This window comes from Rhinolophus sinicus, chromosome 4, assembly GCF_057876585.1.
Source record: "Rhinolophus sinicus isolate RSI-liver-muscle chromosome 4, RSI-T2T, whole genome shotgun sequence".
In the NCBI taxonomy this organism is placed as follows: Eukaryota; Metazoa; Chordata; class Mammalia; order Chiroptera; family Rhinolophidae; genus Rhinolophus; species Rhinolophus sinicus.
In genome coordinates, this window is record NC_142504.1 from 80,926,029 (window position 1) to 80,953,057 (window position 27,029).

Consider the following 27,029-nt stretch of genomic DNA (forward strand, 5'->3'; position numbering starts at 1 on the left):
CCAGTTTTTACTCCGAGGGGTAGGATGGGAAGTGAATACCATACTCTTAACCTCAAACCTTTAGTCTGAGCACTTTGAGAGTTGCTATGTGTTTGGGGAATGGAGATCACCTTGGACTGGGGTGTAACTCTTATTTGAGAAATCTAGAGGATGGAAGAAAAACGATGAGTTGCTTTGCTGCTGCACAGGGATCAGCCTCCATGCTGTTTGTCAGAATAGATGTCTGAATGTTTCCTGTGGGAGAAAGGGCTAGGGTGGAATCATCTTCATTCCTGCTGTGAACCAGGGAAGGCTGAAGGCTGACTGCAGGCCTGGGAGACAGAATACAACCCCTTCAGCTCATCTTGAGACTTGTGAGTGAAGAGGCCCTAGGGATGGGAATGCCAAAGAATTAAAACAAAACAAAACAAAACAAAAATGCAACCTGTGATTGAGTCAGCAATAATAATTTGCCAAACAATCATTTGCCAGACCAGAGAGCTCAAAGCTACACCACTATTTTTATTTGTTAAATCTGGCAACTCTGTTTGCTTGCTTTTCCCTCTGCCCACAGCTGAATGAACCACTGTCAAAAGGGAAAGGGGGAGGGTAAGGAGGCTGGTCACACCTCCTTCCTGGAAGTTAGGCAGCTACTAAACGCAGGCCTTAGTGAGGGGAGAGGGAGCATTCTTAACTTTGAAGATGAGGAATTGCTTAATATTTTGGTCAGGAAACATTCTAGTTAGTGAATCTGGTTTTGTGAATTAAAGTGATCATAGAACTCTCTTTTTTATGTGGGTAAGCAGAAAATCGTGGGGATCTGCCAACTTTCCTTCTAGGGACTGGGAAAGATTATCCCCACTGAATAAAAGTGTAAAGGGACAGAAAGAGACAAAAATAAATTTGTGTTTTATTCACACCAACATCCACATGTCTGATAGGAGGAGTACAGGGTGTTAAGAGGGGAGATGTAACAGAGGCATTTAATGTAGCCTCAAGGGGGTTCAGAGGAAGTAACATTGAACAAAAAGTGGAAGAGATTGGAGGACTTCTATACAAAGATGGCAGATTAAACATTTTGACTCCTTCCCAACATCCCCATAAAAACAATTCTTTTTTTTTTCTTCAGTATTTCATTTTATTAACCAAATTTTGGCAGTTGGTACACATTCATTTATTTATTTTAGTTTTTGACATTCAATATTATTTTACATTAATTTCAGGGGTACAGCTAAGTGGTTAGACATTTGTATAATGTAAGAAGTGATCCCCCTGACTAGTCTAGTACTAAACTAGCACTATACATAGTTATTACAATATTATTGACTATATTCCTTATGCTATACTCTACATCCCCATGACTACTTGTAACAACCAATTTGTACTTCTTAATCCTTTCCCCTTTTTCACCCAACCCTTCAACCCCCCTCCCATCTAGCAACCATCAAAATGTTCTCTGTATCTATGAGTTTGTTTGTTTTGTTTGTTTGTTTATTTTGTTCTTTAGATTCCACATATGAGCAAAATCATATTGCATCTGTCTTTCTCTGTATGACATATTCCACTTAGCACAATACCCTCCAGGTCCATCCATTCCACTGCATATGGTAAGATCCCATTCCCTTCCATGGCCAAGCAATATTCCACTGTATATACGAGTGTATGTACCACGTCCTCTTTATCCATTCATCCATTCAGGGACACTCAGGTTGCCTTCATGTCTTGGCTATTGTAAATAATACTGCAATGAACATATGGATGTACACATACCCTCAAAGTAGTGTTTTGGGTTTCTTCGGATGAATACCCAGAAGTGGGATTACAGGGTCCTTTTTTGTCTCTTGTTATAAGCTTTGTTTTAGAGTCTATTACGTCTGGTATAAGTATTGTTACTCCAGAATTCTCCCCTCCCCCACTTCCATTTCAATACAATTACCATTTCTATCCCTTTACTTTCAGTCTGTGTGTGTCTTTCGACCCGCACAGAAGTCACAGAAGTGAATCTCTTGTAGGCAGCAAGTGCAAGGGTTTTGTTTTCTTATCCATTCAGCCACTGTATGTTTTTGATTGGAGCATTTACATTGAAAGTAATTATTGATATATATATGTAGCTATTGCCATTTTATTATTCATATTTTTTTTTATTGGGGAAGGGAACAGGACTTTATTGGGAAACAGTGTGTACTTCTGGGACTTTTTCCAAGTCAAGTTGTTGTCCTTTCAATCTTTAGTTGTGGAGGGCGCAGCTCAGCTCCAGGTCCAGTTGCTGCTGCTAGTTGCAGGGGGCGCAGCCCACCATCCCTTGTGGGAGTCAAACCTGCAACCTTGTGGTTGAGAGGACGCGCTCCAACCAACTGAGGCATCCGGGAGTTCAGCGGCAGCTCAGCTCAAGGTGCCATGTTCAATCTTAGTTGCACGGGGCAGAGCCCACCATTCCTTGTGGGAGTCAAGGAATCGAACCGGCAACCTGTGGTTGAGAACACACTGGCCCATGTGGGAATTGAACTGGCAGCCTTCAGAGTTAGGAGCATGGAGCTCCAACCACCTGAACCACCAGGCTGGCCCCTATTATTCATATTTTTAATTATTATTTATTTTCCATCTTAAAGAAGTTCCTCTAAGATTTTTTTGTAATACTGGTCTTCTGGTGATTAACTCCTTTAGCCAATTCTTGTCTAGGAAGCTCTTTATCTGTCCTTTGATTCTAAATGATGGCCTTGGTGGGTAGAGTAGTCTTAATTAGAGATGCTTGTTTTTCCTCACTTTGAATATTTCTTGCCAATCCCTTCTGGCCTGCAAAGTTTCTGTTGAGAAATCAGCTGACAATCTTATGGGAACTCCCTTATAAGTTACTAGTTGCCTTTTTCTTGCTGCTTTTAGAATTCTCTTTTTGTCTTCAACCTTGCTATTCTAATTATAATGTGTCTTGGTGTGGGCCTGTTGGGGTTCATCTTCTTTGGGACTCTGCTTTCTGATCTTATATGTTTACTTCCTTCACCAGGTTAGGAAAGTTTTCAGTCATTGTTTTTTCAAATAGCTTCTCAGTCCCTTGCTTTCTCTCTTCTCTTTCTAGTACCCGTATGATGCAAATGTTGTTACATTTTATGTTATTATACAGATCCCTTAAACTATCCTCATTTTATTATTATTTTTATTTTTTTCTCTTTTTGCTCTCCCAATTGGATGATTTTTGCTACCTTGTCTTCCAAATAGCTGATTCAATCCTCTGCTTCATCTAGTTTGCTGGTGATTCCTTTTAATCCATTCTTCATTTTAGTTATTGTATTCTTCACCTCTGACTTGTTCTTTTTTTATGGTTTCTATGTCTTTTTTATGCTTGCTATCTCTATGTTGAAGTTCTCATGAAGTTCCTTGAGCATCCTTATAACCAGTGTTTTGAACTCTGTGTCTGGTAAGTTGCTTGCGTCCAGTTTGTTTAGTTGTTTTTCTGGAGTTTTCTTTTGTTCTTTCATTTGGGATGTATTTCATTTTTCCTCATTTTGGCTTTCTCTCTGTGTTTGTTTCTATGTATTAGGTAGATCTGCTATGTCCCCAGGCTTGCCAGGTGGCCTTATGTAGTAGGTGTCCTGTGGAGTCCAGTGGCACAGTCTCCCTTGTCACTTGCATTGGGTGCTCCAAGAATGTGCACACTTCTGTTATATTTGAGTTGCTATTGGCATGTCAGTTGATGGGATTGACCCTCAGGCTGACTGGCTGTGGGGTTTGGCCACTTCTACAACTTATGGGCTGGTATGCAGGGGTCTTACCCCATGGAGCGGGATTCACCCCAGCCAGCTCTGGTACCTGTTGAGACCATCCTTTGGGTGAGCCACTTGTGGTGTTAATTGAATGGTGCTCTACTGTTGTATGAAGACTACTTCCAAGTATGTTTGTTCTGGGACCTCTTGGGAGGAGCTCTGGTGCAGGCCCAGGTCAGCCACTGCCTGTGACTGGCCAGGGAGTACCTGGTAGGAGCTACAAAGCAAACCATGGTTGGTTACTGCTGGACCTGGAAGCACGTGGAAGAGTTCACACTGCAAACCAAAGACAGCTGCCACCTGTACTGGGTCTTGTGTAGTTCCATAAACAGCCAGGACACTCCAAGTCCTGCTGCCCACTCCTGTAAGGTTCAGCCACTGATAAAACCTTGAGCAGTATGGAGTTGGGTGTGGCAGGGTCTCAGTGAGTCACCAGGGTGGAGCTATTGGAGCTCTGAAGCCCAATTCAGATTCAGATTTGGCCATGGGCGTTGGGGGAGGGCCCAACACAGGAAAGATGGTGCCCACCTGCTAGCTGCACAGGAGAAGGACCCCACATAGGGAAAATGGCAACTCTCCCTCCAGTCCTTGCTCTGAAGCCTTACAACTTAGTCTTTTCCTATATGTCTTTGACGCCTGCCGAGTCACTGTCCCCTGCTGGAGGCTAGGGTGAGTGTGCACCAGTGAGTTTGTGTGTGGATCCTTTAAGAGGATGTCTGGGTTTCCTGTAGCCTTTCATCCCACCTGGACGGTCGTAATCCCCACTGTTTTTCACAGCCAGATATTGTGGAGGTGCCTCTTCCTGGCACCAGTACTCTGGGCTGGGGAGCCCAGTGTGGACTGGGGTCCCTCACTCCTCTATGTTGAACCTCTGTGGCCAATATATCCCTCCCAATTTTCAAACACCATATGAGGATTTCGGGCCAGCCCGTTTCATGTCTCTGCCCCTCCTACCAGTCTTGATGTGGCTTCTTTAGTTATAAAACTTCTGTTTAGCTAGACAGAAGTTGGTTCTCCAGGTTGATTATTCTATAATTGTAGTTTTGATGTGTTCACAGGATCAGGGAAACACAATATTTATCTAATCCTCCATCTTGGATCTCTTTCCCCCATAAAACAATTCTAAAATGATTTTTAGAAAACATCTTAAGCCCCTAAGGATAGGAAAAACAGAAAAAAGGAGGCAATAACTACAACATTTTGTCACCTGGAAAGCAGATGAATGAGTGGTAAAGAACTGAAAGTTAAGCTAAAGTAGAGAAAGATGAAGTCCAACTCAATTTACTCAGAACCCACAGTTCAGAAATGGGTACCACCTGGAGCTTCTAGAAGTGGGAGAGTTAGAAAGACTAAAATGAGGAGAATTGATTGAAAGTTTTTGAAGTAGTCAGATTTCCAGATCCTTTGCCAACTCAACAACCAACAATCCTGGCAAGAGAAGGGGGATTTATTTTTTCTAAAGAGAGAAACTGGGCTCCGTTGAGGATGGAGAATACACATTTTCCATACTGAAAATAGGAGATTAAGGAAATGTATACAATACTGAATGTTGAGACCATGCCCCAGCTTTCTTCTCACATTTGCTTCCAGACATTTAACAGCCAGGACTTTACCTTCCAGGCAGGGGGCTGAAGAACTTTCTCTGGGGAATCTGACCAACCTAAGAACAAAGGCCCTGAGGTTGTGATATCAATGCTTCCTCACCTAAACTGCCCAGTCAGATCACTCTACCGTGAAGTTCACAACTGAGAAGTTCCACACTTGTATTTGAAAGATTTGGTCCCCACACTTAAATGTGAGCAGACAGTCAAGGATAACCAGACATCTGAGTAAAGCATCTGATATAGTATAGAATGTGCAATATCTGAATAATAGGAGCTCTACGAGAGAAACCAGACAAAAATAGAAAGACATAAAGAACAATTCAAGTAAATATGCCAGAATTGAAGGATTGGAGTTCCTGATTGAAAAAGTTCACCAAATGCCTGTAGTATTTTCATACTACAGGACAAACAAACAATCAAATGAAAAAACAAATAGGACGATAGAGAATATGAGAAACACATTCCACTCTGCCCCATATATTTAAGTCAGCTCTCTTAGGCCTGTTTAAATATATCATTCATTTTCCCCCTTCTGATTCTGACAGTTATACATGTCCTTTGTGGAAAATACAGAAAGTACAACACACATATTATCCCAAATTCCACAGTCCTTAGCTTTCCATATATTTTTAGAAGTAGTGATTGGGACTCATTTGCCATCCCCATGAAAGAGCCACCTCTCTTTGTCTCATTTGGGGTAAACTTGTTCCAATTTCTCAGACCAGATCTCAGGATGCTTCATGACTAAAGCAGAGTTACTCTTTCAAAAGGTCAATGAAAGAAAGTTAAACAAGCTTGTATTTACCTCTTTGCTTTTGTGCATTGTAAGCCAATCATTTTGGGGCTTGCAGAAAAAAAAATTTTTTTGAAACAATCAGTAACTCAGGCAATTGTTTTTCCAACATCAATCAATTCCATAGTCAGAATTCCTGGGGTCTCTTAATGTTTCAAGGAAACATCTTCCGTTCATGTTAATTTATGATCTTGAATGCTTTATAAAATGAGCCTTAAGTGTACTATTTGTAAGTAGGTGACAAAATTCTTTTAAAACTGCTTGAATAACAGAAAAAATGACGTGCCTTTTTGAAAACAAAATGGGCCATAATAACGTGAGGCGGAATGTGTAAGAAGGGATGTAATGGTTGGAACTAAAATGCTGTTTGACAATTACTTTCAACTTGAACTTAGGTGAAGAAAATCAGAATTACAATATTCTTGTGATTAAACTTTGATGAGATGAAAATGTCATCATTGTTTGATGAGAATTTTTTATTAGAGTTCAAAGAATATGAATGATTTAACCACAATGTACCAACACCACAGGGCTGAATTTTTCTCAACTGAGAAAGGATGAGTTTTTCTCAACCCTTCCTTACTGCAGGTCACTAGAGAAATCTCAGCTGCTCTCACTCTTCAGTTCCATGACTGTTTCCATAACATCAGCTTTTGAAACAAGATAAAACTTAATGTCTTTTGTGATAAGTTTTGACACTGAAATCCTGGAGTAGCTTAATATGAAGAATTATTTCCAGGAGCCATGTGCTGAAATTTAGCCTCATAATTTTTCTTTTCTAAGGAAGTCAATTTTAGAGCTAGATTTCTTGAGAGAACTGGGAAGATCCTGTTTTTATCCTGTATTTATTGCTGAAAATCAAAATTCAGTGTTCTTTCATTCCATGGGAGGAGTCTATTTCTCTTGAGCCTGACATTTTAAAGATTAAAATTGAGATAAGGACTAAAGTTTGTTGAAGACAATGCATAGTCCAGTTTTATTTGGGGCACTAATTGCAATATAGGATGAGAAGAACACCCTGACAGCTCAGGGACTTTTCGCGGCATAGGGGCAACTGCTGTCTTAGCAACTCTTGTATGTGGCAACAGGAAGGCTGGGACCCCTTCCCATTCACTTTGCTGTTACTGAGGGAATCCTGCCCTCTCTCCCTCCCTTATTTCCTTTTTCTCCCCCTTTGGGGGCCCAAAATTTAAACAAATAGTTTTCACAGTCATTGGTTGTATATTTTTATATTTTTAAAGATTTTTGTCTTCTGAGGATGCGAGTCAAAATGTTTGGGAAATTACAATCTTGTACTTTGGAAACAGGGAAGTACTATGTGTGCTCAGTTCTGTTTTATAAATGAAAAGATCTCTCTTCTTATTAAAGGAGAGGGAAATTACTGGCAATGATGATTCTGTTCCATTATTTCCCAAAGCTGTTGCCATTGTAACAGTATTATAACTTGGCCCACTCAAAAATACCTTTATTTTATTTTAAAAAATATGTTTTGTAAGCTTTACAGGCTTGTTTTAGGGTACGTCATCATAGATTATCACAGATTATTGCTAAACTCCATTTTATTGATTCCCTTATTAAAAATGTATTTTATTTAAATAAAATAGTTACCATATAAATGTAATTTATTAACATTTTCTATAGAGCCTTGAACAAAATACTCAAGCATGTATATTGATTTGGTGATTAATGGGTAAAGAAGAATCAAAATACATATTACTTGTCTCCATGAAGAGAAATGATCAAATTTTATAAAGACCAACCAGAAAATGGGAGCTAAAAAGTGGAAGGTATATTGTACAAGAAGTTTTTGTCATACCTCTGCCTACTGAAGAAAGAGTTTTCTTGGCCATTCAAAGTCCCTTTCAAAAAATACTTTGTAAGTTTAGCTGATTTATCTTTGTGGCATTTGCACTTTAATATTTAAATCTTCCTTCACAGGTGGTCAAAATGATAATCAGAGGTTAAGTCGGGAACAACTGAGAGCTTCAAACACACTGTAATCTCTGTTGGATATGGAAAGTCAAAGGCTGGGAAAAAGCAGATAGGAAAGTTGGAACAATTGGAAGCCGATAGCACTTGAGGTAAGACGTAATACAGGGCAGTGGCTAGGAGTAGAGGGTCTATGTACAGACTGCCTGGGTTCAAACCCCACTTTTACCACTTAGTAGCTCTTTGACTTTGAACAAGTTACTTGCTCTCCTTAGACCTCAGTTTCCTCACCTGTAAAATGGGAATAGTAGCAGTAGCTACCTCATAAAGTTACTATGACAAATGAGTACACAGTGTAAAGTACATCTCTGGTGCAGAGCAAGAGTTCAATAATTGAAAGTTATTATTATCATTATTTAAATGTGGAAGACCATATTAATAACTTTACTAACTGAATTCTCTTTTCTGGACCAAATGATACATATCTTAAATACTTTCTGACAATTATACTATTTTTCTAAGGAAAAAATCAATGAAAAATTTCCTAAATTATCGAAAGTATCCTAAAGTAAAGCCATTGCAGCAGTCTACATTGTTCTCCTATTTGAGACCTTTTCTAAGTTCTGTAATACTTACTCCAGGTCTGTAGTACTTAATTTATTGCCCCTTGTTGGGCAATAAATTAGTAGTATGGATAGAATATAATTTTTGCCACTTAAGGAAAGGTGGCTGATGGGAAATTAGGCTGATAGATGAATGGGATGACTGTATGAATTAGGGGAAGTACATAAGGGATTGGGATTAATTGGGATGTGGGTTCCAGTTTTTGCTTTTCTACTAGGTATAATATTGGATAATTAATCTCTTTGACACTTAGTTTCCTCTTTGACACATTTGGAAATGAGAATTATAGGAATACTTACCTCACAATGAGCCTTGAAGATTAAGTGATTGAAAATAATATTTATAAATTCTAAAGTCATATATATATATATATATATATATATATATATATATATATATACACACACACACACTCATTCTTGATAATTATTGTAATCCATGCATTCCTCCTCTAGCATTCTGATCCTTGGCCAATGCTTTCATAAGAAAAGAAGGAATATAGGCTATGATTTTTATCTGTTCACAGATAAACTTAATACCTCCAGAGTGGAATGTTTCATCCATCCATCCATACACCCATCCATCCATCTATCCATTGATCCATCCATCCTGCATTTATTGAACATTAGCCACATACTATCACTGTGCTATGCACAAAGGTTGCAAACATCAATGTCATTGTTTCTCAGAGATTTCTGGACATGTTGAGGTAGCAGAACTCAACTCAGCTTTTTAGGGTCCTCAATGTCTCCTTAAGCCTCAGGAGTGAAGAGATGGGAAAACTAAAAAATAGTAAGAATTAATTCAGTTGGCATATGTTTTGGACATTTTCCAAGCAGGATAATTATCTAAAATCAGGCTGACATTTATATCTCTAGCTTCCCATGCTTGTTAAAACACTCTTCTTGCTGAAATACTCATTGAGCTAAATTTCATCTAACATCTGGCCATTGTATAAATATAGCAATGAAAACATGTCTTGTTGCCTACACATTAGGTATAAATTTTAGAAATCCACTTAGTGTTTCATTCTTTCTGTGCATTTTTCCTTTTCTTTTTCTTTAGTGTTTAAGCTAATTTCAGTCTCCTGCCTAGAACTATAAGAATTCAAATATTTAGCACACACCTATATAACAGCAAACACCAACTAGATTGAGTGAGGTATAACATTTTTGTGACATTTCCTACTGATTGTAAGATATTCCTTAAGTTCTTTATTCATTCATGCAACAAGCATTTATTGAGTGAAATGTCAAGCTTAGTGCTCCATGCTGGTGGGAGAGGGGGATACAGAATAAATACAGCAAAGTCTTAGCCCTTAAGGAGTTTAGAATCTAGTAGGCAAGAGAGACCTACACAAATGATTTCACTACAATGTGACAAATACTGTAAAAGAGGTTCATATCCACTTGGCTCCTAAGGCATAATTCACTACTCATCTGATGGGCTGTACGCTGCATAAATGATTGTCCTCAATCCTTCCCTGAGAATCTATAACCTCCCCGATTGGGGTGCCCCTCAAACCAAGAACCCAAGCGCATAAAGCAGTACTCATTGTACCTATTTTATCCATCTGCCTAGGCAGGCAGAATCTGCCAAATGCCCTGAAGATAATCATGTATTTGGCAATACTGACCTCATTTGAGTCAGAGTTGTATAGCTGATATCCAATGGCCTATGTTGCATAGATGTAGACATTTAAAAATTAAGCCCGTGAAAACCCCATTTTCACTGTCTATATCAGGGCCCACCACCGTGTGTACTCTCTCTGCAGACTCCCCCAAAATACATTTTGTTATATGGATTCCACCAAGATTTCATTTGGTGTTGGCTATAATCACATATCTAAATCTTCTGGTCAGTCTAACAGATGCTCCTAAGATGTAACTTGCAAAAACTATGAATGGATTTTCAGACATCATCAAACACAATGCTTACCTTTTAAAACATTAAAAAGTTTATTTGCACAAGCTTAGTACTATGAGATACAACCTAATTCATGGAAATCAATGCTAATACTTTAATAGATTATTCCAAATATTAGACATTACAGTTTCAATCTCCTTAACATTAGTTCTAATGTTGGAAGAATATTTCAGTTAATGAATAATTGTGAATATAACCATATGTTCAGTTTATTCTCACTAGTTTATCATGAATTACAATTTCGTTGTGATTTGGGTCATAAAAGTGATAAACAATTGTTTATATATTTTCATACATTGCCTGCTTATTTAATTACCCCTGAAGAGAATTCAGAAATTCATTCCAATGGGTTATATAAATTAGGTATACTTTTTAGCTCCTGGATTTTTAACATGCATAGGTAACACTGTAACTGCTCTTGAATTTAATGTTCATTGCCCATGTTGTATAACATGTATTTGGTATGTATTTTATAAGCTATAGTCCTTTGTGAAAGTTAACATCCACAGTTTTTGAGCTCTGAATTAAATGTCTTCCACGTATTTCAGCAAATTATGGGTTTCAAATTATTGCTGTTTTGGGGTGATCTGTAAAGTACTACAATACCAATGAATACACATAAAATTTGTGGTAAAGACTGTGTTTTGTTACATTTTCCAGATAATCACCACATCTTCCTAATAATTTTGGTGCCAGAAACATATTATGAAAGACAAAATTACAGTCAAGTGTAAAATATTATGAATTTGCATATTCTCTTGTGCTTATGATAATTAGTATTGGCTTTATGTTGTTTGGTAAGGTGGTTTATTGAGCTCCCAATGTCATCTTCAGTTATCACAAAGGCAAATTCTCTGTCAAATGTGCACAACATGTGGGCATCATATCAACATGTTGCAGCAAAGGGCCTTGTCAGAATTAATTTTAGCATTTGAATTTGCTACCTGATTTTGGAATTTTCCTGTTCATTTTGGAGTTTAAACCAGTAAGTGAGTTTTCTGGTTTCATGGCCTAAGAAGAATATTCTGTGTTATTTGGAATCAGACTTCTAATAATTAATCAGAAAGCATAATTCCTTCATCTATGTTTTTCAAATATTTTTGATCTTCTTGTAAAATCTTCAAGACTGAGGGGCAGCTCTAGCTAACACCTATCAACTGCATTAGGAAAAGGGTCAGACAATAGAAAGTGTAAGAATTTATAAAAAGCATTAAATGGCAGAAATGAAATGTAAGAATCTTAAATTTTGGCAACTCCTTAGGTGCCAGAAAAATAGTTCCTTCCTAGGTAAAAGTTTAGGTAATCTTCAACAGTGAAAACATGCATTCAAATTGTGGGCCCCAAGTTATTAAAAAAATCCCTGAAAACTTAAAAAATGACTCTTACCCTTTGAACTCTTTTGACAAACTATATACATGCGCAGGGCAAGGACCACCTTATAATTTTGGGGTGCTTGTTGTACTTTTCCTTAGGGAAGAGACGGTTGGCATCATTTCCTGGCTGGGTATAATTCATTTATGTCCTTCCCGTGTTTCCTCTCTGATCTCTTTTCTGTTGATCTGTCAGTGGCACTCTCCTGGGAGCAGCACGAGGCACTTCATTAATAAGAAGGGATTAAAGGAAAAAGCCCTAGTCTCCTAATACACTTGGATAATTTGGTGCCATCCACAAGGCAATAGACCCCTGCTGCATAGATGTCATTAGAAAGGTACAATTTCATTACTTTTTACTGGCAGAGCCTTGAGTGAAATACAAAATATGTTGTCTCATATGCAGGAAAAAGAAGTGATAAAGCTTTCATTCACTGCATGCCTCTAAAATAGTAGAATGCAAAAATATATTTTATAGTTTTTACATTGATATTGCCTTCCCTTAGTAGTCTTTGAAATCATACTTTTATTAAACATTGAGCAAAATAAAGATTAAAAGAAAAGTATTCATATTCTTAAATCCCAAATGTATGTGTTTTTTTATTAACTAACTCTTGTCTTGAATACCTACTATGTGCCATGCACTCTGTTAGCTGCTGGAAAACAAAGTATGAAAACATCATTATCCTTCGCCCCCCCTTAGCATTGACTTATACTGAATGCTCTAACTGGGAGTGAGTGGAAAAGCAATTTGTAAAGTAAAACATATGGCTGAATAATCATGATAATGAGCCAGTAAGTTGTAAGTGTATTGGGAAAATCTGCTTAACTTTTCCTTATTAACCTAACTGATTTTTGAACTGACATGCTTGCTGATGGTGGCATTATCTTTTGAGCTGCACCACCGCCAGTGTTTCGTCTTTAGTGGTATATTGTGCAAACGTTTGAAAAGATGGGCATAAACCATCCTTAGAATAGCATCCTAGTTCCTACAGATACTGACCCAAAAGGAAGCAACGCGCCTCACTGGCAGAGGCTGTGGTTGGCCACACCCTTGAGAAAGGAGCCTGGGATTTCACTACCTGCTGTAAAAACTTGCCAGTGACACTCCCAGGAGCCACACTGGTATGATGACTCTCTGGGAACCTCGGACATCACTTTTCTAGCACCGAAGAGAATCAGGTTTAATAGTGGTCCATTATCTCACTGCCACAGACACACAAGTGCATTAATACTAAAAAGTGGTGCACAGTTGGAACTATGCGTGAGGGGAGAAAGCCCTTGATTATAAGCTATTTACAAGTCACTCTTTTCAGTGATAGGTTTTTGCTTTACTACTAGCTTTTGTTCAGTGAAATTAACATTTGTAGCTTTTTATCTAAGACAAAAGCTAGACTAGTAAGTTAAGATGATAGAAACTGGGGTTTCCAGAGACCATTCTACTGACATAAGGCAAAACGGTGCAGGAAATAATACACTATTTTGACAAATAAAATGAGTTAGTAATGAAAATATTTAAAAAATGTGTTGGGTTATGTACAATATTCTACAAATGAAAGATTGGTCATCTAGTTAACTTTGAATACAGAATGTTTTGATGTCCTTATTCTTTTATTTTGCAACCATGTCGTTCCTTGTCTCTCATTCATTTTAATTCATTAAAATATCATCACATGCACAGTGAAGATAACCAACTAATTTCATGAGAAGTGAGACAGCAGCAGAAATTGGGACTGGGCAGGACCAGGTTACACCTTCGAGAATGAACAGAGCTTAATGATCAACAAAAATGTCAGGACTCACCTAGTTGTGTTCTTGTTATCAAAAATATGTCTCAGCTAGTGTTTAAATGTAGATAGCCAAAGTTACAAACAAAGAAAACCCCCAGTTTGCCAATACATTTTAAAAAATAAGCAAAGTGGTTAAAAGCTTAGATTGTTAACCTCCTATGGTGTATTTGAGGATGTGCACTGAAAACAGATCAACTATTTGAAACCAGAATTCAGATTTCCTTTTTCCTTATGATTTTTGTATAATGGTAATTTTGCCCCACCTCTATAAGACCTTATGAACCTGTTTGTTTTGAATCTCAATAGGTGTCCCTTGTGATTTGGATGTCTTATTAGGGGGAGCTAATAAATATACAGGATTTTTGGACATTCTGCAAATTTCTGGGCGTTAGTTCCTCATTACTTTGGGCATTGAAAAGGAGGAAGGAATATTATGAATTAGAGTTCAGGTCAAAAGTTGGGTATTTGAAATATAAGTGGAAATAATTCATTAGCAATGACCCTTAATATTATTTTGCCGAGGTAGTTTATAAATAAGGGATCGCCCATAAAAGAGCTTGTTATATTTCCTCTCTTGAATGTGTGTGACTCTGTGACATACTATACTCTGTTATTGATAAACCTGATTTAATGTAATAAATACTCAAACGAGGATTAGTGTTACCAATTTTATGGTAGAGGAGGAATAAGCTGATAGGTTTCTCTATATTTTCTGTCAGGCAAGACTTAACCAGATTTTGATACACATTTTAAATTGATGATTAATGAGTGGCAACTAGATTAACTAGATACATATTTGCTTTGGGGAGACTTTAAAAATATTTTTTGTTTAGATTTTGAATTCACGATAGGTTTCTTCCGTTCCTCCTTGGTAAATAATGAAATATTTATTACCTAGACTGAGTAATAGGTCATGAAACATCAAACTTGCACATGTCTAATTTATAACAAATCTGTTTCCTTAATGGGTGGAAGGAAATCTGAGGATAGTTCTAAGGATTCTTGTCTGCTTTCAGTGCTATCTTCTAGTCATACTGAAGACAACACCTCTCCAGATGGGTCCTTCCCCTTCTTCTCCTCACCTCGGTCAATGTCAATCACGTGTACCACCCCAGGTTTTAGAATCAAGTCGTCGGTCTCTACCTGACTTCTGTTGTCCTCTACCTCCATGTAGCTCCCTTTTGTTTGCTGGGCTGCTTTGCTGAAGGCTTCTTTAAAACGACGTTTGAGTTCAACATCTGGACAGAAGACATACTCATAAAGTCCACCGGCCAGGACAGCTCCTATTATTGGTCCAACCCAATATATCTGGGGGAAAGATGGAAGAGTTATAGAGTTTAAGTAGAAAAAAACTATTCCTTTGAACAACTCATGAATATAGAATTTAGCTGGTTTAAATTAAGAGAGGGTCATGTATGGGTCATAAATAAAAAAGAGGAGTTTTGGAAAGAGTATAGGAAAATACATCAAATCCGTATCAGAGATTCACATATTACTAAACAACATTTGAACAGAAAACAAGAAAAGACTGTTTTCTCTTTTCCTGCTTTTATTAATTACTTTTTTCCCCATTTTCTGATAATCCGTAAAGTAAAGATAGCTCCTCTTTGGTGGTACTGCAAATTAAGCAGACACTAAGAATTCTTCAACTAAAATAGAAAAAAAATTTCTGGAGAGTACTTATTCTACTTTCTTAATATTGCTATTTTACATTACTTTTCTGCATAATTATGATCATAGTACAGATTTTATCATTTGAAGCTTTAGTTATTCAGTACAGCATGAGAAATGGAATCCCAGCTCCACCACTTAGCAATTTTGTGAGTGTTTGCATCAGTTACTTACTTCTTAAACCTTAATTTCCTCATCTGCAAAGTGGGGATTATAGTAATACATACCTCGTGGGCTCTCAGGATTAAATTGAAATAATGCTTGTAAAATTCTTAATAGTTCCAATTTCATAGTAACCTGCTGCATTCCATGTTTCCTAGACAAGTTAAAGATGTACGTGACTAGGCTGGCCATACGTCATTTATGTTACATGCTTTTTCTCTCTACAATTTGGTGATTTATTGAAAATCTCATGGTTTGCTCATTTCTCTTCTTGCAGAGTGCTTTTATTCCCATGGTTCTTATGATGGTGACTCAGTGAAAAACCTTGTACTGAGTTTATGGATGATGATTAGCTGAGGATTAGCAATTCCATAGGATTTTTAATTCAACAAATGGAAGCTTTTTATCCTATCACTTATATGTCTATAATAAAGTTTTGAAGTTGGGATAAGCTTCAACATTTGCTTTAGAGCATAGGTAGGCCGTAGAATATTACTTTTCATTCAACAGACTCACTTGGGCAACAGAAACCCTGTTTATTGAGCACTGTTTCTGAGCCAGCTGTACTTAGACCTTTTCTCATATTAACTCATTTAATTCTAACAATAACCTTTGAGGTAGATATTATTATATCCATTTTATAGGTAAGAAAACTGGCACGCTGAAAGGGTAAGAAGCTTGTTTAGTATTTCATGCTTAGCAAGTGATCAAGCTAGGATTTCAGGTCCATCTGCATTCAAACCTCTCTTTTGAACTATGTACTGGTTTCCACTATGCTACACTGCTCTCATTTGAAAAAAAAATGTGGTGAATGCTTCTGCTTAACACACTCTCTTGTAATTAATATCACTTAGCAACCTCATTGCAAAATCTAAAGAAAACTCGAACTTTAAGCTGAAGCTGAACACATATGTTTAACAGGAAAACCAATGGTAGAGTGGCTACAAACCACATGAGAGTTTACATTCTCCATGCTCTTTCAGAGCAGCCCTCCACTGAATGTCTTTACTCTGTTCCTTTGGTAAGATCTCCTTAGTTGTGTTCTATTCCACAAGCTGCAAATCCCACAAGGGAGACTAGAGACTGCTAAGTAATCATGACACTTTCTCAGAACACCCATGAACAAGACATCTAGCTGCATGTTCTCAAAAATAAACAATTTCGAGTTACTATTCCAAAACAAAGTCATACTTTACAATAACTTTTAAAATTTATAAAGCTAAAGAATTTTTATTGCTGAAAATATAGAAAACACAGAAAAGTACAAAGAAGAAAACTAAAATAATGTCATTAATATTTTGGTTTTATTTCTAGTCTATCTATCATATTTGCAATAAACTTTAACTTAGTTCTAAATTTCACATACCATTGCTACAAAGTGGACGTTCATTTTCAGTAGGATTAAGTTTGTTATAAAATAACAAGAAAGGGAAAACTCTGATTCAATCAACAAGCTAAGAATTTTCTTACTCTTTAAATTATAACTAGTTTTACCATAATTAATGCATAATTAATAAAAACATATTTTCATTCACATTTTAAAAGTCCTCATAAATTAAATTTAAAGTTGTCATTTTTCTAAATTTTAATTATAAAAATAGTTTGAATTTAATAAGTTGAACTAAAAGTTGTACTTTAAGCATAAGGTGTATATACTGCCAATTAAAACTTTACATTCCTGTTAATGTGGCAAATTTTTTGAGACATTAATTTGGAAATAACAGTGGCAAATGACCAATTTCGTAGATGGTATTGTTGACTGAGTCTTTGCCTGTCTAGGTCCAAAATCTTGCTTTTGAACAACTGATTCAAAGGCTGTTGTTTAATGATGTAGATTATTTGTAGAAACTTGATACCCTTTTCTTAGAATTGAAAGCCCATTGCAGTGGTGCAATTTCTTCTTATTTGCAAAGCACACCACGGTTAAGCGGGTGTGACTGGGTCAATAACAACTGTACACATGAGATTAAAACACAAATGACATATTCTGTTATATACATAAATTAAAAGTTGTAAAATAGCATTCAAATGACAATAAAAGTTAGACACATTTATGTCTCATATTTTTATTGATTATTGTAAGTTAGTATGTGAGTGGCCTTCAAAATTGCTACATTATTCATGTAAGGGGTTTAAATTCCTTTTTTTGGTAAGAAACAATTAAAATACAGTTGGTTGTGATATTTAAAAATGGGTATGTTTTCTCTCCAGAAGCATTGCCACCACATTAATAAGTAGGTTAGGCACGAGACTGAGAAGTATGCCTTTTCTGAAAGTTATTTTTCCCCTACTATGGTTATGGTGACACTAGCGTAAATATTTGTCCCATTTATTCCTCACCATCTGCAGTTCAAATGCTTCCAACTTGCATACTATTAATTGGGTTCCTGCTTTTGTAAACAAAAAAGGTAAATATTTTTGCTATGGGCAGTGCTTTTAAGCATTTCTTTCTTTTTTCCCTCTCATCTTCTTTTTTGCAAGCATATTTTCTGTTACTGCCAAAAAGGCTTTACTTTCAATTATTTAAAAACCATATTCACTAGACTATCCTGATTTTAACTTGTGCCACATAGGCAACCTCCTTGTAAGCAATATTCTGCTGCAGTCTGTCAGATACAGTGCCCAGAGCAGTGCTTCAAAAAAAGAAAAAGACTATTACTGAAAACCAGAACAGATATAAGGTGAAATGTTTTGCAGTAGATCTGTGCTAGTCTCTCCCTAGTCTTTATGAAAGATGTAATAAAGTTGGGGTTCAAGGTTGAGAGGAAGGAAGAAAAAAGGGAGTAAAATAATGAAAAAAAAGAGAGAGCTCTACAGGTAATTGTCCTTAACATGATAGTCACCCAATGGTTTTCCCAATTTCCCATGATAACTGCAGGTCCAAAGGATCGGGCGGGGTTCATGCTGGCACCAGTGTAATTGATCTATAGGGAAAAAGAAAACAACTTCAGACATTACTGAAATAGGCTACTAACAGATATCATTCATTGCAATGTGCTACCATTTACAAGGGAAACTAACCAAGGAATTGAGGAACTGTCAAGATGTTGCAGCCAGATCAACATTCTCATCACAAAATTAGTAAAATAATAACCTAAAATGGACAGATGTGGCTGGATATTAAAGAACTACAGTTGTAAAACACATTTTCAGGCCAGCTCTAGGGTGAGGATAAATGAAATGGATCAATTATTTAAATGAACTTGGAAACTTACTGCAAATAAATGTCCAATTGCAACAGAAAATCCAATTGCTAAAGCTATTGAACCAGTGACATCAGTTCGTTTGGAATCACAGCTGGCAAAAATAGTAAACACCAACTGAAATGTGATTATCAGCTCCACCAGGAGACCATGACCAGCAGTAAGATTTCCATGAACCTAGAAAGAGAAGTATATTCCATTTGAGTTGAAGCAAGAGAACACTTTCTATGATAACATGTCATTGTGAAAAGCATATTTTATCCCTGTGAAAACTGATGGTTGAGTTTTTCTATCTCACCCCCATTTGAGACACTGCCCTCTTCTGCCCCCAAAAAGAAGGAATAAATTTCCACTCATTTTGGACCATGATAGATAATTAATTACTCTTACGGGACAAAGTGGGAATTTGTGCTGAATGTCCTTTTCTACAAAGGAAGCAAAATATGCCACTGCTGCACTTAACTTAAAAAAGAGTTTCTTGAGAGTCTTGTAATTTTATAAGGCAATGATTAAATCTATTAATTACATTTAAATTAATTAATATGTATTTCAGTTAAAATTTAAACCATGTGTGATTTTTTTTCATCAACCCTGGTGCTGAACTAACAAATGATATTCCTAATCAGCTTAGCACTAAACTAGGGTCAAATGCCAATTGATTTTTTCAGTTGTGACTCTTGATGTAGATCATTTAATATCTCATGAACATGACAAGAAACAAATTGTTTCTTCTGGTAGTGAACCAATAAATAATTGTAATAAAAAAAGTCTTATGCTAAATATATAGTCAGTATAGTTACTTGGATGGGGGTATGAGAAAAAAGAGAGAGAGAGAGAGAGAGAGAGAGAGAGAGAGAGAGAGAGAGAGAGAAGAGAGAGAGAGAGACCAACACAATTTTTGTGCCATGTGGACTTAGTAATATTCAACTCACTCAATAGCAAACAATGATTTCCTACGGATATATTCGATGTTGCCAGAATCAGTTTTTACCCTTATTAAGAACCATCAGAAATTCCCTGGGAATAAATGAGCAATTTTAGGAATATCTCTCTCAGGCCACCAAGGTGTCATTGAATAGAGCCTGCAAGAAACCTGGAGTCCTAGTTTGAATATAAGAGCGAAAGGTGCTACCATCGTGACCCCCAAGCCTCCCACCACACTGGGAGGTGTGACGAGGTAGAGAATCCCCGCTCCGATGATGGCGCCCAGGCACTGAGCTGCAATGTAGAAGACAGCCTTGGCGATGCTAATCTTCTTGGTGCACACCATGGCCACCGTCACAGCAGGGTTGATGTGGCCACCACTGATGTGGCCGAAGCACTGCACCATAGTCGCAATGCTGAGTCCAAAGCAAAGGGAGATGAGGACCATGTCAACGGGCAAGGGCTTTTCAGTTCCACCCCAGTTGATGGTGGATCCGAGGCTGAGGAGAACAAAAATAAGCATAGCCAGAAATTCCGCTGTGACTGCCTTCCAGAAAGCTTGAGTCCAGACCCCTTTGAAAGCCACCATGATGCTTTCTCTTCTACACAACGGTCCACACTTACTGAAAAGAAAACCAACAAACAAAACGGCATCAGAAGCTACGAATCCAGGGTTTATGAATTCAGGTAAAGACAGCAGGTCTGCAATCTTGCCCTACTGTGGGGGAGGAGCCCCAAGTTTCTTTGCATACCAAGAAAGAATGTTTCTGGAAAATGTCTTTAATTAATTAATTAATTAATTGTCTCCTTAATTAATAGTCAACAGATTGTTAATCTAGTCTCCTTTGATTCAATATTCAAAGATCCAAGTTATCTGAATTGTCCGAAAATGCCTAAATCAAGTTCCTTAAAGAATTAGAAATAAAATATATTCACCTTGCAGTTAATTCGCTCAGAGCCAATTTTTAAGTTTCAATGTACTTTTCATATGCCATTTACATTTTGAACATAAAGCAATAAGGCAGGGAGGTCTTCCTTGGTTTTTTATTTTATTGCTCAAAATGGCATTTTGAAAATGGAGCGCCGATTCTCCTTCCCCTTTCCCCCAGGAGAAACTCTAGATCAAAGAAAGGCCTGTTAGGAAGCCAGGAATGCTGGAAGTCTGTCTTTCCAGAAGGTAAATTCGTTGTGGGGAGTGGAGCTCATGGTGACTGGTAGGGGCGGTGGGACCAGGTAGGGCCTGAACTGGGACAGGGACACCCCTTCCTCTGTCCAGCCAGCATGGAGGAGTCCTAGGGACACTGCGCACCATGCGGGGCTGGGAAGCCTCACCCTCTAGGCGAGCTGGAGAGGCTCTCAAAGGGAGGGGGAGTAGCCACTCCCAGGCTGGTGCCAGGCTCAGGGACAGTGGCCAGATGGACAAACACCCGGGACCCTCCCCCTGACCGCAGGTCTGCTGTGTCCCAGTCGGCCCAGCAGCCTGGGAAAGCTGCATCCTGGCCTCCGCGGTGCTTTTGCAGTGTTAGGGGACAGTCCCTCCTCGTGCCTGTCCCTCTCTCAACACCTGACCTTACCCCTCAGATAAACTCCCAAAAGGATCCTGGAGACGAGTGTATGCAATCAGCGCCCTAGGCACCCTGCCTGCCCTTCATGGGCAGCCACATGCAGATGACAGCGTGTGAGGCAGACCTGAGGAAGGCAAGTGTGTCAACGGGGTGTGGCAAGGAACACTCCAAGCAGAAGCCTCCGTGGAAAGCGTGTTTTCTCTAGTGTCTTGTTGATGGTCTTCCCTTACTTCTTCTTGGCCTTAGAAGACCACATGCCTCTACCTGAGGCAGTTTGTGCGTGTGTCCCAGTGGAGGGAAGGGGGTAAGGGAGGATGGGGAGCAGAAAGGCAGCCTTTGAGCGCTAAGACCGTTTCTCTAACCTAATTTCCTCTTACTGACTGAAGATCTTTGGAGCCGAGAAGAGATGGGGTTTGAGGATATGAATGCCAGCTTCTCATTCTGGAAAGAAATGACTTGGATTCTCTTTGGAGCGGGCAATTACCCCACTTACCACCTTATTCAAGACATTTGCCCTTCCCCTTTGCCTGTGAAGAGCAGCAAGAGTAAAGGAGTATGGAGAGCATTTAGCAGAGATGCTAATCGCAGGGGACTATAAAAAAGAGTTAGGCAAGAAAGCCAAGTATTTTAACAGATTAGAGTGATTGCAGCCTTCCTTGATATATTACTGAGAGTGACCCACCCCCACCCCCGCCGCCCCATCATTCTCTGTTCCCAGGAGACTGGGCTCTGCATGGGCATTGGGAAACGCTGTGCCAAAAAGGGCTAGGGGAATTCTCCCTTGACCTTTAGGATCTCAACTCAGTCTCGGGTTTGATATGGGGCTTTGCTTCAGAGTTGGAAAGAGAAACCCATTTTCTGCCCAAGCCCAGGTGGCTCCAGAAGCGGAACAACCAGCCCTGCCCCAATTGCCTGCTGCCCAAATAAACTCCTCTAAGTGAATCATGTAATTATGAAAAACCCCAGCTGGGAGAACAATGACATCACATTCCCTAGAGGAAGAGAAAATAAAGAGACAAAAACAGCACTTGGAATGGGGCAGGGAGGGTGCCCTGGGAGAGACATTAAAAATATCCCCAAGGAAAAGAAACTCAAAGAACTCACAAATTGAAAAAAGAAGTTATGAGGGTGGCTTCTGAACTCACCAGCAGCCCACGGCTGTAGCCGGGATGGCAAAGGGCAAGGAGCTATCACAGGTGCTGGTCGTCTGTGTCTGGATTTAGTGGGAAAAAGGAAGCTGGTTGGGCAGGAAGCACAGGTCCCTTTTCAGCATCTCAGGAGATCACCGGGGTAGGCGGGCCCTGGGAAAAGGCCGCCTCCATGCTACACCCCTTCTTCCCTCACTTTCCCCAGTTCCGTGAGTTTTGGCTCCCTGTTTATTTTCTCATGCATCTGTCTACCTCTCCAGAGACCTAATTTAAGAAGTCCAGTTGCTCTTTCAGCTTCCAATGTTCATCAGCCAGAGAAAATAAAACAAAACAAAACAAAACAAAAACCCCACAAAAACTCAAACAGATAAATATACTCTTTAAGAGTGCATTTAACGTTCTTTTTTTTTTTTTTTTTTTTTTTTAAATCTGCAAAATCTGATTTTACTCCAGGGCAGTGACCAGCTTTAGTTGGCTGCGAACCCCAAAGTTTCCCAGCACCATATACATACTTTGGCCTTACAAATGCTCACCCCAGCGGCTCTCTTAGCTCCCTGCTATTATTGTCAATGTTCCCTTACATGTTCACACTCGATGGGAATGGATCAGCACCATTTGTTTTGCTTCTTTTGCCCCAGAACAAAGGGGGTTTGTTGATGTGCCTGCATTGTACCGAACAGGACACATTTCTTTCTAGCTGAACACCCAGCCTGATTTACTTCTGGATAACTGAGCCCCTGAGTAAGTAATTTTTCTGATGAAAAATACTGCAGCTAGATTTACCTCCGTAGGGTCATTTTCCTGTGTTTTTCACAGGTCTCAAATATGTGGAGGATTTTGCTACAAAGCATCCTTATTCTACCTTCTCTGTGCCTCTCCTATGAATATGCCCAGTACCCAGATCTAAAGAACCACCCACCTGCCCTATAGTTTTCTTCTAGATTCTGCAGAAAAAGGCACACATATCTGTAATAAGAGAGTCAGAGTTTCATTTTTTTTTGGCCCTGAGCATTGTTTCCTAAGGCAAAGAAGAACTTACCCCCACCGCCTTGCTGCGGGTCTGTCACTCATGCCTTCCCTGGCCAGAGTGCAGCTCTCATTGCCTGCCTGCAGCTCCCAGCGCGCTGGGAGTCAGATTACGGCCACTTGTCTGATTGGGTTTTTGGAGTCTAGGGGTGGAAAGATTCTGCACCATGTGGCAATCGCTAAGTTATATTTGAACTTGAAATAACTTTTCGCTACCTGATCACTGTAGAAGCAGGGCACTTCAGGAACACAAAACATTTGCTTACGTTGTTTCTTTAGCTGGCAATCTTTGAAAATGAGGATTTCCCCTACTCTTTACCAGAGTTCTTCCCACCACAAAGAATTGTTGAGAATTTGTCTTGTTTGGATATGTGTTGTAATTGAAATTAGGCAACTATGAGAACACAGATTTGCATTATCCAGCAGTTGAGATGAATTGAATGGCTGCAGTGCATTCGTTTTTGAGTGGTAAAATATGTGGTAGCTTTTATTTGAAGTTTTTGATCTGAGAAGCAGCGTTTTAAGCACCACAGATAAGTGCAGGTCCATTTGTAGTCTGTGTGCAGCACTGATTTGGATAATAGGAAACAAGGAAAAATAGGAAATAAGAGTACTTATAACAATTGTTGGGTAAAAAGTAACAAATTGAAAAAGAACAGAGGTTGGGTGGGGACAAAATTATTGGGAACTATAGGTAAACTTAGTATCTAGAAAGCTAGGGGCAGGACTGACTATCTCATTTGTGGGGTCCAGTGCAAAATGAAGGCAGGATTCCTTGTTCAAAAATGAAGAATTTCAAGATTGCAACAACAGGACTTAACACAAAATGTGGAGTCCTTCTAGGCGTGGGGTCCTTTGCGACTGCACAGGTAGCATGTCCATGAAGGCACTCCTCCCAACTGAGGAGTTTGGTGAACTCTGGCAGGTCTGAAAATTAGCTGCCCGCATCGCTGTCTCAACTGTTTTTCTTTAAATGGACCTCAGATGCTTAGGATTGGAATAATCATAATCCTTAGCTTATGACACTCTGTCATCACTGGCACATATATGGCCCTCTTATTTTATAGTAGTTCATTAATTCCTTTTTAATAATACAATGAACATCTGTCAATGCTCAGTCCAACAATTAGAGCGGTGAGAACTCACATCTTCGTATGGGAGCCTCCCCGTCCCTGCCCTACCTCTCCACCTGACAGCTCATCTCAGATCAGAGTCATTTTCAGACTGAAGTGTAGCAAGGAAGACATACAGAAGAGAGAAGAACAAAAGCTCTTGTACGTTCACATCACAGTTACAATTTTTTGTTTTCTTGTCTCATCTGGGTACTTGAGACTTGGGCATGGGTGAAAAGCTCTCATTAGAAAGAAGAATTAAAGGTTTGAGTGTGAATTCCAGAGGAATACTTTATTACTGTTTCAAGCATTCTCAGATAACACAGATTAAATTTACATCCTTAAGAATGTGGTTGCACAGCAATGATTGGTTTCAGCCTTCTCATAATATGTTCCCTGAAAGTCAGAATAAATTCTGATGAGAGGGAAAGGGGGAATTTATGTGAATCCACAAAGAACACTTAAATCATTTCATGTTGATACTTAAAGCTGTTTATCATTCAGATGTTAGAATGAGGTTTTAAAAGAGGTGCAAAACGTTTTTTAAAAAATGTGTAAACTGACTTTCTAGGAGATGTGCTAAATGTAATTGCTCTGACCCTAAGAACATTGAGGCAGAAGTGTTCGTGAGGTCTATGAACCCAAGGAACAATGCTGCAGTGTTTAGGCTCCTCCTCATGAATGAGAATCCACAAAGCATAGTGCTCCCTCAGGCTGCAGGTCATGGAGGGGAACTTTTTTTAGGTCCACTCTTTGCAAGTCGTGCTAGGCTCATTAGCATTCGCTCCACGGCCTTGGCAGTTCCCATCACCATTTTACAAAGTGCCAGCCAAACTTGGTTACCACAGTTTCTCAGACCCTTTCCCTTTCTTTTAGCTGGCTGATCGCTACCCTGGTAGAATGTGTTGACAGTCCAGTTCCTAAGGAATGGCTATTCCCATCAAGGGAAGGGCCACCCCAATTGGCACCAAGTCATAGTGTTATTAGTATTCTCAGCAGAGCGGCTTAAAATTGACCAGGGATTAACCCTTCATCTACTGGTGGTAGTTTTTCTCATTAAGTATTACTTGTTATTCTTTTTAGATTTGAGATGGTATTATTTATCCGCATGCCACACTTTCAGCCCTGCGCAATAACCAGCTACTTGCCTCACTTTTCTTTGGATTAGGGACAGAAATTTCCAGTAGGATTGTCTGTAGCAATGCAGGCAGGATATGATAATGGAAGAAAGCAGCTATAGAGGGCAGCTGGATGGCTCAGTTGGTTAGAGCGCGAGCTCTGAACAACAGGGTTGCCAGTTCAATTCCCACATGGGTCTGTGAGCTGTGCCCTCCACAACTAGATTGAAGGACAATGACTTGGAGCTGATGGGCCCTGGAGAAATACACTGTTCCCCAATAAAATTAAAAAAATAAAAGATAATCATTTAAAAAAAAGAAAGCGGCTATAATGTGCTTGTGGTGATGGTGGGGGGCAAGATAAGGTGGGGAGCCTTGGCAAATATAAGTAATAGTTTCTAAGTTGATTTGTTTTGAACTGACTTGGGCCTAGAGCCAAATGAGATTTGGAACCTAAAAAAACATTTTTTTTCCCCCATTGATGACTATAGAAGGCCCTAATTCATTTAAAAATGAAATAATCTAGTGATTAAATCCTCTTGACTTTCTTACTGTACAGACCCTATGATCCTTGGGGGAAGGATAGTAACATGGCATGCTGATTTTAAATTAGCCGTTTATGTCAGGCAGACTTGTGAGTTTTTAGTCAAATAGGCTTGCGAAGTTGTAGGTCAGTAACATAAGGAAAACGAAAAAAGGGTAAATAAAAGTTTCAGGGGTACTCAGCAAAAACGAACTGATTGATACACTTCACTTCTGAATTTTTAAACTACTTACACCGTACTGCTTTCCATTGGTGCTGGTGTGTATCTTTGGGATTTATGGACTGTCCCCCACCTTGCCCTTAGAACTTTTAATATTCCTTCATGTGTTCAGAGACTGCACTAAAAGCACTAAAAGTGCCAGCAGTGCCTCAGTACCAGACGGGAAGTGTCTCCAGGCTGGTAGGGGCAGATTCAATTGCAACTCATAAATCTTATTTTGCTTTTCACGAATGGCAGCATCATGAATTTTCCCCAGAGCACTTATATATCAGTATGTTCATTAAAAACAAACAAATCAACAGAACAACAACAGCAGGGATAACCACCACCACCACCACCACCACCACCATAACCATGGGCTGTAATGGAGCTTTGTTCCTTTCTCAAAGAGGTGTTGCCTTATTGTTATAATTCAGAGTGGTTTCCAGAAATAACCTTTACCACCAAAAGAGTAAAATAAAAGTGACAATTAGAAAACACCAAGGAACAAAAATGTTTGACTTAGCCTCCCATTCTTCAGTGAAGTGAATCTGAGAAAACCTTTCCAATGATCCTCTAAATCT

The 27,029-nt window shown here is 38.8% G+C and overlaps 1 protein-coding gene across 6 annotated transcripts; it reads right to left on the minus strand.

The window, feature by feature from the left end:
• Positions 1-249: 249 nt before the first annotated feature.
• On the minus strand, positions 250-23,621 carry AQP4 (aquaporin 4). 6 transcript variants are annotated; one of them, XM_074340205.2, is made up of 7 exons: positions 23,486-23,542; positions 22,444-22,511; positions 20,670-20,850; positions 19,942-20,356; positions 18,822-18,986; positions 18,450-18,530; positions 10,622-15,081 (listed from the first exon to the last, which is right to left on the minus strand). In XM_074340205.2, exons 4-7 carry the CDS (start codon positions 20,320-20,322, stop codon positions 14,803-14,805), a joined length of 906 nt encoding a protein of 301 aa, XP_074196306.1. In that variant the 5' UTR covers positions 20,323-20,356; positions 20,670-20,850; positions 22,444-22,511; positions 23,486-23,542; the 3' UTR covers positions 10,622-14,802. The 6 variants fall into 6 exon arrangements, with proteins under 6 accessions (XP_019596818.2, XP_074196307.1, XP_019596822.1 ...); XM_019741259.3 differs by lacking the exons at positions 20,670-20,850; positions 22,444-22,511 and adding an exon at positions 250-368 and having other exon boundaries at positions 14,917-15,081; positions 23,486-23,621; XM_074340206.2 differs by lacking the exons at positions 20,670-20,850; positions 22,444-22,511 and adding an exon at positions 1,061-3,954 and having other exon boundaries at positions 14,917-15,081; positions 23,486-23,620.
• Between the last annotated feature and the right edge of the window lie 3,408 nt (positions 23,622-27,029).

Excerpts from the sequence above, each read along its gene's own strand:
- AQP4 (XM_019741258.3), bottom strand. The coding sequence starts at position 23,517 with ATGAGTGACAGACCCGCAGCAAGGCGGTGGGG. Across the intron at positions 18,987-19,941 it reads GAGGCTTGGGGGTCACGATG|GTTCATGGAAATCTTACTGC; the intron begins GTAGCACCTTTC and ends TTCTCTTTCTAG. Across the intron at positions 15,082-18,449 it reads GAAATTGGGAAAACCATTGG|ATATATTGGGTTGGACCAAT; the intron begins GTGACTATCATG and ends TCTTTCCCCCAG.